Source organism: Geotrypetes seraphini, chromosome 7, assembly GCF_902459505.1.
Source record: "Geotrypetes seraphini chromosome 7, aGeoSer1.1, whole genome shotgun sequence".
NCBI classification, from domain to species: Eukaryota; Metazoa; Chordata; class Amphibia; order Gymnophiona; family Dermophiidae; genus Geotrypetes; species Geotrypetes seraphini.
Genome location: NC_047090.1, coordinates 58,301,814 through 58,316,150, shown reverse-complemented (window position 1 = coordinate 58,316,150; position 14,337 = coordinate 58,301,814). Strand labels below are relative to the sequence as shown.

The 14,337-nt window shown below is 42.4% G+C and overlaps 1 protein-coding gene across 4 annotated transcripts in view; it reads left to right on the top strand.

Annotated features, from left to right (window-relative positions):
* Positions 1–10,733, top strand: part of UPK3A (uroplakin 3A) — a 78,605-nt gene extending 67,872 nt beyond the window's left edge. For 3 of the 4 annotated variants that reach the window (XM_033951712.1, XM_033951709.1, XM_033951711.1), the window contains exon 6: positions 5,832–7,160. In XM_033951712.1, the coding sequence (XP_033807603.1) occupies positions 5,832–5,970 (139 nt within the window). In that variant the 3' untranslated portion in view covers positions 5,971–7,160. Of the gene's footprint in view, positions 1–5,831; positions 7,161–9,862 lie in introns of those variants that run through there. The other variant, XM_033951710.1, reaches the window with a different exon arrangement.
* Positions 10,734–14,337: the final 3,604 nt, after the last annotated feature.

The following is a 14,337-nucleotide window of genomic DNA, read 5'->3' as shown; positions in this document are numbered from 1 at the left end:
CTTTCCTTTCTTTGAGCTCAATATTGATTACTTTAATGGTAATGTAAACCTGATCCCATGAGCAGGGTACCAAACCAAAAATGTTGCTATAAGGGCAAAAAATAAGCCCTAATGGGAAGGAGGAGGCAGCAGACCTAGGATCCTGACCAATTTAACTTAATCCCTTCTTTTTGTGTGGCTTAATGAGTAGATTAGGTTGGAACCACGGGTTGTGCATGGGTTCAGACTTATCCAATGTTTTCTATTTCCTTCCAAAAGTAAGACTGGGTTTTTTGTTGCGTTTTTTTTTGTTTTAGCTGAGCATCCATTTAGATATTCACGCTAATCCTTAATTATACTAGTCAATTGGCCTAAAACAGCAACATTTTTTTCAGAATTCCCACATTCCTTTTAAATAGCAAAACTTCTTTTTTTGGGGGGAGAGGGGGTTCTGAATGTGTGTTGAAGGTTTGACCAGTTTTATTGCTAGCTATTTAAATTTATGAGCAATTTTAACTTGGCAGAATTACATTTAGACAAATTGGCACTCAAATGGCCAACAGATGATCTTGTACAATCCCACTCTATTCCTGGATGAGTGGGTTATTTATCCCATCTGGTGACATCTCTTGTAGGAAGCTTTATTTACATATTTTTGAACCTCCCTTCTTACCTCAGGACTGTCCTCTTCCAGTTCACTTTCTACAAGTGAGACAGTAGAAGCTTGTCTTTTCTGCTTGTGTTTATTTTTTCTCTAACTTCAGTATTTTCACAGCTTTGTGTTCTCGTGCTGCAGAGGTTCCCCCACGGGACAGCTCTGGCTGTGGGAGATCAGACTTTACTGGGAAAGTCTTTCCATGGGGTTGCACCCACCTAGACAGCCTGCATTCACAGATCAGGGCTCGGGGACCATTCCCTTGGAAGCGTTGCTCACCCCTTCATTTCAGCACAGGCTGCGTGGCTCCATGGAGGTGTATCCAGGATTGGGGCTAACTGCTTTCCTCCACCCATTTGCGTGCATGGTGTTTCTGGGTGTGGTCAGGTCTCTGGCCGAAGCGGGCCTGAGAGGTAGTCAGAAGATAGGCAGTCCAGGTTCCAAGGCTTGTTGAGGCAGAGAATATCCCTATAAGCTGTTTTCAGCTTTTTCTTTCTCACTGTCCCATGCTATGTGCCGAGAGCTGTATCAGGCTGACAGCCTGTGAGATGATTTGGAGTGGGTGGTCTCTGCTTTTAATTTTTAAGGGTTTTGGAAATAAAGCCCTAGGTCCCCTCACCCCAAACGGGTGGTTGTATGGTTTTCCCAGGCTGTTTTGTTAGTAAAATAGCTCCTTCAGTGGCCATCTTGGATTTTCCAGATTTGATTTTAAAGATATTTTGCCTTTTACAAGCTGTTTTTGCAAGAGAACACATCAAATGGGCTACACAGGGCAAGATACTTCAGCGTCATGCCCCATTTATGGCAGATGGCTGATAGGCAAGGATCCGTGTTCCACATGCCATGCAGCATAGCATGTGGGGGAGGGGAGTGGCATTGGCTTTAGACCCCCCCCCTTTGCCTCTTGAAGTTCTACCACTTAGGCCATCTGCAGGCAGTCCAATAAAGATGAAAATGGGCCTGTGGGAGGGAGCGCAAGTTGATCCCTAGCAAAACGCAGCTGCGATTCCGTGCCTAAAGCCCACAACTCCTCTTTCAGGCTTATTTTATCAAAGAAAAATTTGCCAGTTACGCCTTAAATGGCATCACTGGCATTGGGAGTCATCTGTCCCCCCCCCCCCTCTTCCTCAGGACTCAAGGCCCCAGCAGAGGAGCCATGCACAACCGAAGGATGAGCTGACAATTCAGATAATCCTGATGTGACACGGACCTGCGGCAGGAAAGATGGACCTACACCAGGGACACGGACCTGCGGCTGAAGAATCGGGAGAAGATAGAGAGGACAGCAATCGTCGTGGGGGACTCCATCATCAGACAGTTGACAGCCACATAGCAGGAGGAAGACTTGATTGGCTGGTGACCTGCCTACCAGGAGCCAAGGTAGAAGACATAGTGAGCCGTATTAACAGGATCCTCAACAGTGTGGAAGGAGAAGATATGGCGGTGGTGATCATGTGGGGACGAACAACGTGAGCAATAGGAACTACAACAGGGAAGTACTGAAGGACCAGTTCCGGATGCTAGGAAGGAAGCTGAAGACCAGAACGCAGAGGATAGCATTCTCTGAGATCCTGCTGGTACCCAGGGCAGATGAGAAGAGGCAGATAGAGCTGCAAGCAGTCAACACGTGGATGCGGCACTGGTGTGAGGAAGAAGGATACCACTTTGTTCGCAACTGGATGACATTCTGGGGGAAGAGCAAGCTCTACAGGAAGGATGGACTCCACCTCAACAGAGTCAAGGCTACTTGCAAGCAACATCAAGAGAGAAGTAGACAAGTTTTTAAACTAGGAAGAAGGGGAAAGCCGACAGTCGACCGAGAGAGAGTCGATGGTTCGGGAAACAGTATACCAGGAGGATACCGTGCAAGAAGATAGAGGGAAAGACTCACCGGATTACAGGCAAGACAGATCAAAAAGGACACAAGAGGGAAGGAAATGCAAGAAATGAACAGGCCGCAAACTCAATGTACGTACACAAACGCAAGGAGCCTTAGACATAGGTGAATTAGAAGCCATGGCACAAAAAGATAACATTGACATCATAGGCATCACGGTGGACTGAGGAAAACATCTGGGACACTGTGCTACCTGGATACAAACTATACCGCAGAGACAGTGGCTCAAAAAGGTGGGGGTGTTGCCATATACGTCATAGGAAATTGAATCTACTGGAGAGAACACGCCACAACTGGTGGATAAGTTAAGAGTCTCTATAGGTCAAAATTCCAGGAACAAATGGCCTGGAAACTAAGATCGGCATGTACTACTGACCCCCAGGACAGTCCGAAGAAATTGACGGAGAAATGACAAGACAAGATTAAATGCAACTGCAAGGGAGGCAACACGTTTATCATGGGTACTTCAACTATCCGTGAATAGACTGGAACCTTGGCACCTCCGGCTGTATTAGAAAGACCAAGTTCTTGGATGCTGTAGGCAATTGCTTCCTGGAACAACTTGTCAAGGAAAATAGTAGAGGAAATGCAATTCTGGAATTAATTCTAAATGGCCTGCGAGGACCAGCACAAGATGTAGAAGGGATGCTGGGATCTGGAGCAGGGGAGAAACATCGGTCCAAAATGACAGCCACGGCACTGAACTTCCGAAAAGGGAATTACGAAGGGATGAGACTCGTGGTAGGGAAGAAAGATTAAGCAGAGGATAAGCACTGTAAAAACACTAGAGCAAGCTTGGACCATTTTTAAGGACACAAGTCACCGAGGCGCAAAATCTATATATGCCACGTATCAACAAGGATCCAAGAGGAAAAAGAACCGGTGTGGCTCACTGTAGAGGTAAAGGAAGGGCCATAAGGTGATAAAAGGGGCCAAAAGAGACTACGAGGAAAAAATAGCTAAGGAGGCGAAGAACTTCAAGCCATTCTTTCGATATATTAAGGGGAAATGACCCGCGAAGGAAGCGGTGGGACCATTGGATGATCATGGAATAAAAGGAGCGCTAAAAGAGGACAAAGCAATTGCCGACAAATGTACACATTTTTTTGCGTCTGTATTTACCGAAGAAGATGTACACAGCATACCGGAACCCATCAGACTATATGCTGGAAACAAATACAGAAAGCTGACAGGATTGACGGTCAGTCTAGAGGAGGTGTGTAGGTAGATTGATAGGCTTAAGAGCGATAAATCCCTGGGACCGGATGGCATCCATCAGAGGGTCATTAAGGAAATGAAAGGGACCATAGCTGAACTGCTTCAACTAATAGCCAATCTGTCAATCAAATCGGGAAAGATTCCGGAAGACTGGAAGGTGGCAAATGTTAGCCGATTTTCAAGAAAGGTTCGAGGGGAGATCCGGCAAACTACAGACCTGCGAGTCTGACCTCGGTACCGGGAAAGATGGTAAAGTCACTGATAAAGGAGAGCATCATTGATCACCTTGATGGACACAGGCTGATGAGGACCAGTCAGCACGGTTTTAGCAAAGGCAGATTGTGTTTGATGAACTTGCTGCACTTCTTTGAGGGAGTAGACAGACAAGGGCGATCCGGTCGACATGTATATCTGGATTTTCAGAAAGCGTTTGACAAGGTTCCGCATGACTACTTCAGAAAATTGTGAGCCATGGAATCGAAGGTGAAATACTCACATGGATTAAAAACTGGCTGGAGCATAGGAAACAGAGAATGGGGGGTAAATGGACAATACTCGGACTGAAAGAGCGTCACCAGTGGGTGCTGCAGGGTTCGGTGCTTGGACCTGTGATTTTTAACATCTTTATAAACTATCTGGACATAGGTACAATGAGCGAGGTGACTAAATTTGCGAAGTTATTCAGAGTAGTAAAGACGCAGGGGGATTGAAGATCTGCAATGTGACATAATCGGGCTTGAGGAATGGGCATCGACATGACAGATGAGGTTCAACGTGGATAAATGTAAAGTGATGCATGTCGGTAACACAAATCTCATGCATGAATACAGGATATCCGGGGCGGTACTTGGAGAGACCTCCCAGGAAAGGGACTAGGGAGTTCTGATCGACAAGTCGAAGCCATCTACGCAATGTGCGGCGGCAGCAAATAGGGCAAACAATGCTAGGAATGATAAAGAATGGGATCACGAACAGATCAGAGAAGGTTATCATGCAGCTGTACCGGGCCATGGTGTACTCTCACCTGGAGTACTGCGTCCAGCACTGGTCGCTGTATATGAAGGACACGGTACTACTCGAAAGGGTCCAGAGAAGAGCGACTAAGATGGTTAAGGGGTTGGAGGAGCTGCCATACAGCGAAAGATTAGAGAAACTGGGCCTCTTCTTCCTTGAACAGAGGAGATTGAGAGGGAACATGATCGAAACATTCAAGGTACTAAAGGGGATAGACTTAGTAGATAAGGACAGGTTGTTCACCCTCTCTAAGGTAGGGAGAATGAGAGGACACTCTCTAAAGTTGAAAGGGGATAGATTCCGTACAAACGTAAGGAAGTTCTTCACCCAGAGTAGTAGAAAGCTGGAATGCTCTTCTGGAGGCTGTTTATAGGGGAAAACACCCTCCAGGGATTCAAGACAAAGTTAAGACAAGTTCCTGCTGAACAAGAATGTGCGCTGGTAGGGCTAGTCTCAGTTAGGGTGCTGGTCTTTGATCAGGGGGCCGGCTGCGTGAGTGGACTGCTTGGCATTATGGACCACTGGTCTGACCCAGTAGCGGCAATTCTTATGTTCTTATGTGACCATGCCTTTGATTACTCAGACTGGAACCTCCACATGGTTGACCCACAAGTCTTCCCTCTGATGTTGGAGAGAAGGCATTCAGGTCAGCCATATGCAGCGTGCAAGAGCCACTGCCCACGTCCCTGTGCACATGAAGGCAGGAATGAGCAGCCCAGCTGGATGTCCCTAAAGGAGGTAACTGGGATCCCCCGAAGACCCAGAAGTCTTCTCTCCGACATCACCTCTGATATTGGAGGGAAGCCTTCCAGGTTGGCTTTAGCGGAGGGGAGATGCAGCTGGAGGGCATGGGATCCCCTACGGCAGCAGTGTCCATTAAGGAGGGAGGGGCGGGAGACCTGTGAGTTGTCGTCTACCACATGTTGAGAAACTCTGCTCTAGTTCATGGGGTTGCATGTCAAAATAGCAGTCTCCATGTCCCACTGCCCTATACTAATGTTTATTGTAAATTTGATTACTTGACCTGTGTTTTGAGTATAGAACTTATTGTGTCATGTTTCTGTATAGGGGAGAATCAACCTCTGATGCCAATACAGCTACATATGAGAGTCGGATCTCTCAGCAAGCCAGTTCTGAAACATATTCAGGTGTTCTGAGAGGATCATCTTTAGAAAGAGAACGTTATGTTCCTAAGCCCCAAGCTTGAGTTCACTCAATTGTATGTATCCTTTTAAAACATCAAAATTTTGCATACTAAACCAAGATTTTATATGAATTTTTTTTGCTCTAAAGGACTTCCAATCTAACCACATGCAATCGTAAAAGTTTCACAAATGTATACTAGCTTATTAAATCGCCCTGTGAATTAGTTTGTACATGTTGGCCTAATATTTGAATATATTAACAGATGAGGATGCTACTTGACAAGTGATGCATCAAAAAAGCCCTGAACTTTCTGCAACAGTACAACAATATCAATGTTCTTAAATGGATGAGGTTTACCTTATGGCATGCGATATACATAGTACAGGTGTTGGATAATTGAATCTGATTAAGTATATTGTTCCTACCTGAACACTCTGCAGTTAGGTATCTGTTAATTCCACCCTTCAAATAAAAGGTGGAGAGTATCATTTGAAGATGTTGAGTAAGTGTGGCAACACTTTTCTATAGGCTACCTCCATAAAGACAGTAAAATTTTTTTTTTTTTTTTTTGTGCAAAAACTTGTAAAAGTCCTTCTGTTTGAGACACTGTCGTGTTTGGGTTGTTTTTTTTTGTTCTTGACTAAATGTTTGAAATGATGTAAACACTGCCACAGAAAATAGCTAATGGAAACCAGAGGGGAAACTTCCTCTGGAAGATGGCAGCTGTATCCATGCTAGTTCAGTAGGAAATGTGACTTGAATTAACAAGTTTCACTATCTCTGGAAAGCAAAACTGTGGAACAACCTTGTCATGTTGCTCCTGAAATCTTCAGCTTAGTTTATTTGAGGTGTTTTATGTAGCTTTCAGAGAGATGTAGGAAATGTATTCAGGATGACTAATGACCAGAATTGGTGACATGAGTTCCACCTGAGCTTGCTGAGCTTTATCTCTTCTGTACAAGGCAGCTGCAGTACAGTAGGCAATACTGAAATTTGGTTGTCTTGGTTGTGCTTGCTGTTAATCCCCGGTCATTATAAAACCTGAGGTGCTTGCAGGGAAGAGTAACACCATTTCATTGATGCTGACTAGTACCCAGCTAAATGACTTTAAAATTATTACTAAATTTGTAGCATTGGCAAACTGGCTTTAACACTGTTTATTAAATTGCTTTCTGTTTCAACTTTATTTTTGAATGATTTGGATGCTCTGTAAACTCATGTGCAACTTTTATAAATAAATGTAAAACTTGATGTTGCAATAATTCATGGATTCTGTACAGTATGGGAAACTCTGAATTTCTCCTGCCAGGATTTGTATGTGGGGTTTTGTATTGGGTATAAAGCTGGGCCATTTCATTTGATGGGAATTAGCTTAAAGTTTCTTGGGTTAACGCAAATCTGTAATGGTTTATGCTATCATCAGCAGATCCCAATCTGGCTCAAGCATTAGGCAGGACTACAGTCATCTAGGACAGAAGGTGCTAGAGTTGCCAAAGATCGTCATCAGCCAAAAGAAGTTTCAAGTTATTTGATATACCACAAATATGACCACAGCTATCTAAGCAATTTACAATAATAATTTAAAACAGGGGTAGGGAACTCCGGTCCTCGAGAACCGTATTCCAGTCGGGTTTTCAGGATTTCCCCAATGAATATGCATGACATCTATTTGCATGCACTGCTTTCAATGCATATTCATTGGGGAAATCCTGAAAACCTGACTGGAATACGGCTCTCAAAGGACCGGAGTTCCCTACCCCTGATTTAAAAGAAAATTTTAAAAAATTAAAGACATAAGGGAGGCAATAAGCAAAAACACACAAGTCCAGCCAACATACAAGCAAAAAAATGGGTACAAGGGGGATAAAGAAAGGGGAGGTTACAATAAAAACAAAAAGGTTGAGGAAGGAGTGGAACAAAAGGTAAGAGAAAGATGGGTCCTAAATCCTGACAACTACCCAATTCAGAAGAAAACATGGGCAAACTGTTTATGCAAATCTTGGGAGGGGTGGTTTTAGGGTGTTCATGATTGGGGGAGGGGGAAACCAAGGGTTCCTTATGTCAATGGAGGGGGAATGAAAGGTTGAAGAAGAAAGGGGTGAAGGAGAAATCTTGCATTTGGTGGAGGGGATAGAGACATGCATGGATAAAGAGAGAGAAATGTTGGAAACAGGGTGGAAGGTAGGGGAAGATGCATGGGGAGAAAAAAATGCTGCCCATGATAATGGAGGGGAAGAAGGAAGAGATGCTGCATGGAGGAGAATAGAGAGGTTTGTCCCAGGGTACAAGGCAGGGAGAGAGGGAGAGAAAGAGAGGCAATGGGAAAAATGTTGAATTATGGCAGTAGAAGGGAAGGTATAGAGATGAAAGATGGATGGTGAGCATGGAGAAAGAAAAAAATATCAATTGGGCAGGAGACCCTGTTGAGCAAGTTAACAGACAGACAACAAAATGTAGAAAAAATAATTTTATTTGCTGTTTTTGTGATTGTCAGATTTGAAAAGTGTATCCTACCAGAGCTGGTATTAAGGACAGCAAGCATGAATTAGGACCTAAAAGAGAGAGGAAAAGTCTTATTTAGTCTACATCACAGAAACAGTGGGTTGGAGAGGTTGTAACCCTATACTTCTAAGACTAAGGGTTCCTTTTATTAAGGTGCGCATTTAACGTGCGCTAAATCAGTTCGCGTACCTTAATCAAGTTTCAAGTTTATTAGGATTTTATATACCGCCTATCAAGGTTATCTAAGCGGTTTTACAATCAGGTACTCAAGCATTTTCCCTCTCTGTCCCGGTGGGCTCACAATCTAGCTAATGTACCTGGGGCTATGGAGGACTGAGTGACTTGCCCAGGGTCACAAGGAGTAGCGCGGGGTTTGAACCCACAACCCCAGGGTGCTGAGGCTGTAGATCCAACCACTGCGCCACACACTCCTAATAAAAGGACTTCTAAGTATCTTAATAAAAAATTCAGCCCTTGACTTAGCCTATGTTTTAGATTTTGGCCCCTTATGTGATTGAGTTTGATACCTCTGCCCTAGAGGATGTAGAGTGGATGAGCCAATCCCGCTGACAGCATTTAGCCCTAGTCCAGGCTTTCCTAATAGATTGTCTGGGATAACTCTGTTGTAAGAATTTATCATACATTAATTGTGCTTGAAAATCAAAATCATGTTCTTCCAAACAAATTCTCCTGAGTCGTAGAAAATGACCTACTGGGATGCTGTTCCTTAATGCCCTTGGATGAAAACTATGGTAATGAAGTATGGAATTACAATCCGATGGCTTTCGATAAAGAGGTGTACAATTTATTTCCTTCCTTGTAAATTGCTGCATCCAAAAAGGATAGTTGTTGATTCATAAGGCTTGTGAATTTAATCCACTCATTTGTGAGATTATATTATTAAAATAACTATTTTCCTTGGCATCCATAAACATTATTTTCCATGGCGCATAAATTTATGACTTGTATAATAATAGCTTTTATTCTGTTTACTGATTTATGATTAATGTACTTTGGGGTCCTTTTATCAAGGCACGGTAGGGGTTTAACACGCGGAATACCGTGTGTTAAACCGCCTGCTGCACTAGTCGCTAATGCCTCCATTGATGAGGCGTTAGTTTTTTGGCTTGCCGCAGGGGTTAGCGCGTGATGAAATGTCCATGCTAACCCCCGTAGCGCGCCTTGATTAAAAAAGGAGTCCTTTATTTTTAACATTTATATACTGTCTAACCCTGATATACAAGATGTAGTGTTGAAACTGGCCGTGTCAACCTTTTAGTGTGTTTGTTCGGTGTTTTTTTTTTGTTTGTTTTGTTTTTTAATTCCTTACATTTTAAAGAAAATGTATATTAAAGTTTGTCTTTTGCAGTTTTGCCTTTTTGTATTGTGTTTTTATAAGTCTGTCTCATTCTTCTGCTTTGGGACAAGAATAATCCTCAACTCAAGACCAGGGTCTGCTGGACATGATCAGGGCCAGCACGAAGGTATTGGATGCACTAGGCAATGAACCCCTCTTGCCTCATCTGTTCATCAGGACTCTATCCCGCAGATCAGATTCCCTCCTCCTCCCTACACCGGGGCAGAGAGCATCTACTTCCTTTCCTCTTTCACGGACTCTTCTATGTCCAGCATTTCCTTCTCCTTCCCTTTCCTAGGACCTGCTGTGCCTGATCCCTCTACTGCTACCACCATCCTATCTCTGGCTGGACCCTGACTTCAGAAATGAAATATGGTGTGTGACCTTGAGCACAGGCCCATGTTCAAGCACTAATAACAGGGAGAAAAAAAAGTGAGGAAGGAATTGCATACATCAACCAGAGATAATATACTAAAACTTATTAAAACACATAAAAGTAGTCTGCATTTTGTGTTGGATCAAAGTGTTGAAACCAATTTATGTTGCAGACTAGACATGGTCTGTGTTTTGGCTAAACAAGCTTGCCTCAGGGTACAATTGACATCTAAAAAGTAAGTAATAGTGGCAAATTTCAATGCTATTAAATGCAGACATTGAAACTGACAAAAAAAACATTAAATACTGAAAAAGCATGAGAAATAACAGTGAATACATTAAACTAAAATACATCATAAAATTAATGAGACTATGTATGTGCCTTAATGTGTGTTATTTTAAGAATCAAAGATATTTCAAATTATATTTTGTTCACATGATATATGAATCAAATGTATAAACAAGTGTGTGTATATAAAATGTAAATCAATAAAAGCTGAATTCTTAATGTATTTGTAATATATTTGTCAAGCTAAATCTGCAGATACCAGGATGGTATGAATAACATGAAGAAAGACCTGGCGAAGCTTGAAGAATGGTTTGAAATTTGGCAGCTAAAATTTATATATTTTTTAAGTTATTTATTTAATGTTTTTAATACAATAAACTCGGTACAAAACACAATTAAAGTTGAATATGCCTCATAACATTTGTTAAACTAATAAAAATAAAACATCTTATCAGTGCTAGAGTTTGAACATTCCTGTTCCCTATCTTACCCCCCCCTCTCCCTCCCTCACAAGAGACCTGGTTCCAAATCCAAAATAATCAGATAGTTCCTTTGAAAGTTTCTTTTTCCAATTCAATATAGCTCCCCATTAAATTTTGCCCATTGGTTAGTTAGAATGGCCGAAAGTCTATATTTTTCACAGACTATTCCTAAGCGTTCCCGTACATCTCTCAGAGTAGGTACATTTAACATTCGCCATTGCTGAGCTAATGTCAGTCTAGCGGCTATGAATGCAAAGTCCAAAAGTTTAGATCGAGAAAATGTTAAACCTTCTATTTTTACTCCCAATAGTGCCCTTTCAGGATTAAGCTTAAGTTGGATCTGAATTAGTCTGCTTACATACTCAAAAACTTGCTCCCAAAATTTCTGGACCTTTTGACATTCCCACCACATTTGATAAAATGTACCCCTTTCACCACGTCATTTCCAACAGCTAGCATCACTCTGGTTGGTATATTTGCTAATTAAAACTGGGGTAATATACCATTGTACTAGAAGTTTAATAGCATTTTCCACCAAGGCAGCAGCCCTTGCTGTCTGAAAAAGATGTAATGTAATTACCCCCACTCGTCTGTGGACCATTCCTTCCCCAAATCTTTTTCCCATGCTTTCATATATGAAGTTTTGGTTGTTCTTTCATCATTTATAACTTTATATAACAACAAAATACATCCTTTTGCTACTGGTTCTCCTAGCCTTTTTTTCAAATTCAGATTTCTTTAGAATTCCATTGTTCTTCATCTTATGTGTAAATATATAATTTTTTGTCTGAAGATAAGGGAAAAGATCTCTCAATTCTAAATGAAAATAATCCTGAATCTCTATAAAGGCTTTTACCTCACCTTCTTCAACTAATTGACCAAAGCATGCTAATCCTTTTCTTCCCACTTCTTAAAAATTCCCTCCTCCCTACCTGGTATAATGTCTTGTGCATATAAGATAGGGGTGAAGAGTGCCTTTTTCTTTGCCTAAAAATTTTTTCCTAACACTTTTCCATATTTTTAGGGAACATTTATTGATTCTTTTTCCCCCAACCATGGTAAATATTTCAATTTTCTTATACCATCTTTCCCAAAAGCTTAGGAGAAGATGGATGCCATTCAACTGTTGCTCTCATCTGTGCTGCTTTATAATAATTCTCCAAGGAAGGTAATCCTAATTCTCCTTCCGCCCTAGACTTAAACATTGATTGCTTTCCAACCCTTGGCCTTTTTCCTCCCCATATGAATCTCAATATCATTTTATTCCATTTTTGAAAAAACTGTTTTGGGATTTCTATCGGTAATGCTTGGAATAAATAAAGAAACCTAGGGAGAATCATCATCTTTACCACTTCCATACGTCCTAACCAAGAGCTATGTAACTTATTCCATCTATCTAAATCTATCTGTATATCTTTGGCCAATGGTATATAATTTTGTTGGAACAAAAATTTCCAGTCTGTTCCCAAAATTATTCCCAGATAGCAAATAGGACTCTTTACCCATCTCAGGGATATTGATCTTTGTAATTCTGTAATCTTCTCTGTTGATGCTGAAATATTCATCACTTCCATCTTATTTAAATTGGCTTTAAACCCTGATAATTGGCCGTATTCACTCATAATGTCTTTAAGAGTGATTAGAGTCTTCTCAGATGCCTCAACAATGGCTAATATCGTCTGCAAACAAAGACAGCTCTTGCTCTTCATCCGCCACCCTCTGGCCTTTTACCTGTTGAGATTGTCTGATTTTCTGTGCTAAAGGCTCAATGGCAGCTAAAATTTAATGCTAAGAAATGCAAGGTCATGCAATTGGGCTGCAAAAACCCAAGGGAACAGTGCAGTTTATGGGGTGAAGAACTTATGTGCATGACTGAAGAGTGGTACTTGGGTGTGATTGTACGTGATGAATTTAAGGTGACCAAACAAGTTGAAAAGGTGATGGCAAAAGCTGGAAGTATGTTAGGTTGCATAGGGAGAGGTATGGCCAGTAGGTATTGATGCCACTGTATTTGGTGAGACCTCATCTAATATAATAAAACCCTAAGCCGCGCATGCGCACTCTTACCTGTGTGCTACTGTTTTCCGTGATTGCATCAATAAAAACTTGTTTGATAAAAAAAATCTCTTTATTATGACGGGAGTTGCCATACAACTTATGTTGAAGAACTGGAAAAACTGGGATCGGTTAAATTAGAACTTCTGGTGGGAATCTTTATGCCACATTTTTAAAATGGGAGTGGCCTAAAGCCCTGATTAGCTCATATGCCTAAGGCTCTCCCTCTTCCCAAGATGCAGGGGGCCTAAGGCCCAGATTGGCTTAGCTGTGTAAGGCTCCTCTCAGGGAGGCATCTGAGCCATTCAGGGCCTTAGGCTCCTCCCCATGCATCGGGAAGAGGAAGACCCACCATTTTGGCATCCATCCTGCTGTCATCTTAAAGTAGAGATGGGGAGTCACGTGATGACGTGAGCCGGCGTGCACGCAGCTCAGCCAGCTCCGGAGCTCGTTCCCCTCATTTGCCGCGAAACGGGACGAACGGCGAAAAACAAATTATAGCAAAATTCGGCGCTTATAGTGGGGATTTATATGGACAGATTCCTAATACAAACCCAGCTAGCCATGTCCACAAAATCGACCAAGAAGGACAAGGAGAGAGGTAAACCTGCGGAGGACAAAATGGCGGACACAGCATGCGGGGTCCTGAGACAATTCACGCCGGAGACACTGGCGGAATTGAAAAGTATAGTCACCCAGGCATTAACTCCCAGTATGGAACAACTGTCTGCCCAACTCACGAAACTCGAAGGTATAATGGAAGACCATTCAGCGAGGGTGACAGAGCTGGAGGAAAGAGTGTCTGCAGTGGAAGATGAAGCCCACAGTGTAACGACGGACATGGCCCGCATGAAAACACAGCTAGACCAACAACAGGCTAAGTTGGAGGACCTAGAAAATAGGTCCCGTAGGGGGAACTTAAGATTTATGGGGTTCCCAGAGACAATCACAGATTCCTCTCTTATAAATGTGCTGGAAACATGGCTAGCTAGTGAAATGCCGATGCCTGCTAACATAGGCCCAGTGCGCTTTGAAAGGGTCCACCGCGTGGGACCCCGACCAGGGAATGATCAAAGGCCAAGGGTAGTGATTGGAAAACTGCACAACTACAGGCACAAAATGGAGATACTTAAAGAATTTCGCCTTAAAAGGGAGTCCTTGAATTATGATTCTATACCCATTCGAATTGGACAGGATTACTCTGTTGCCTTGACAGAAAAAAGGAAAGTATTTTACCCTCTGTGCAGGAAGCTGGCTGATCTTAAATACCGATTCCTTTTTCTGTATCCAGCTATACTGAAAATCCAACTGGAAGGCAAATGGCATGTGTTTGAATCAGATGTACTGGCAGGGGAATTCATAAATAGA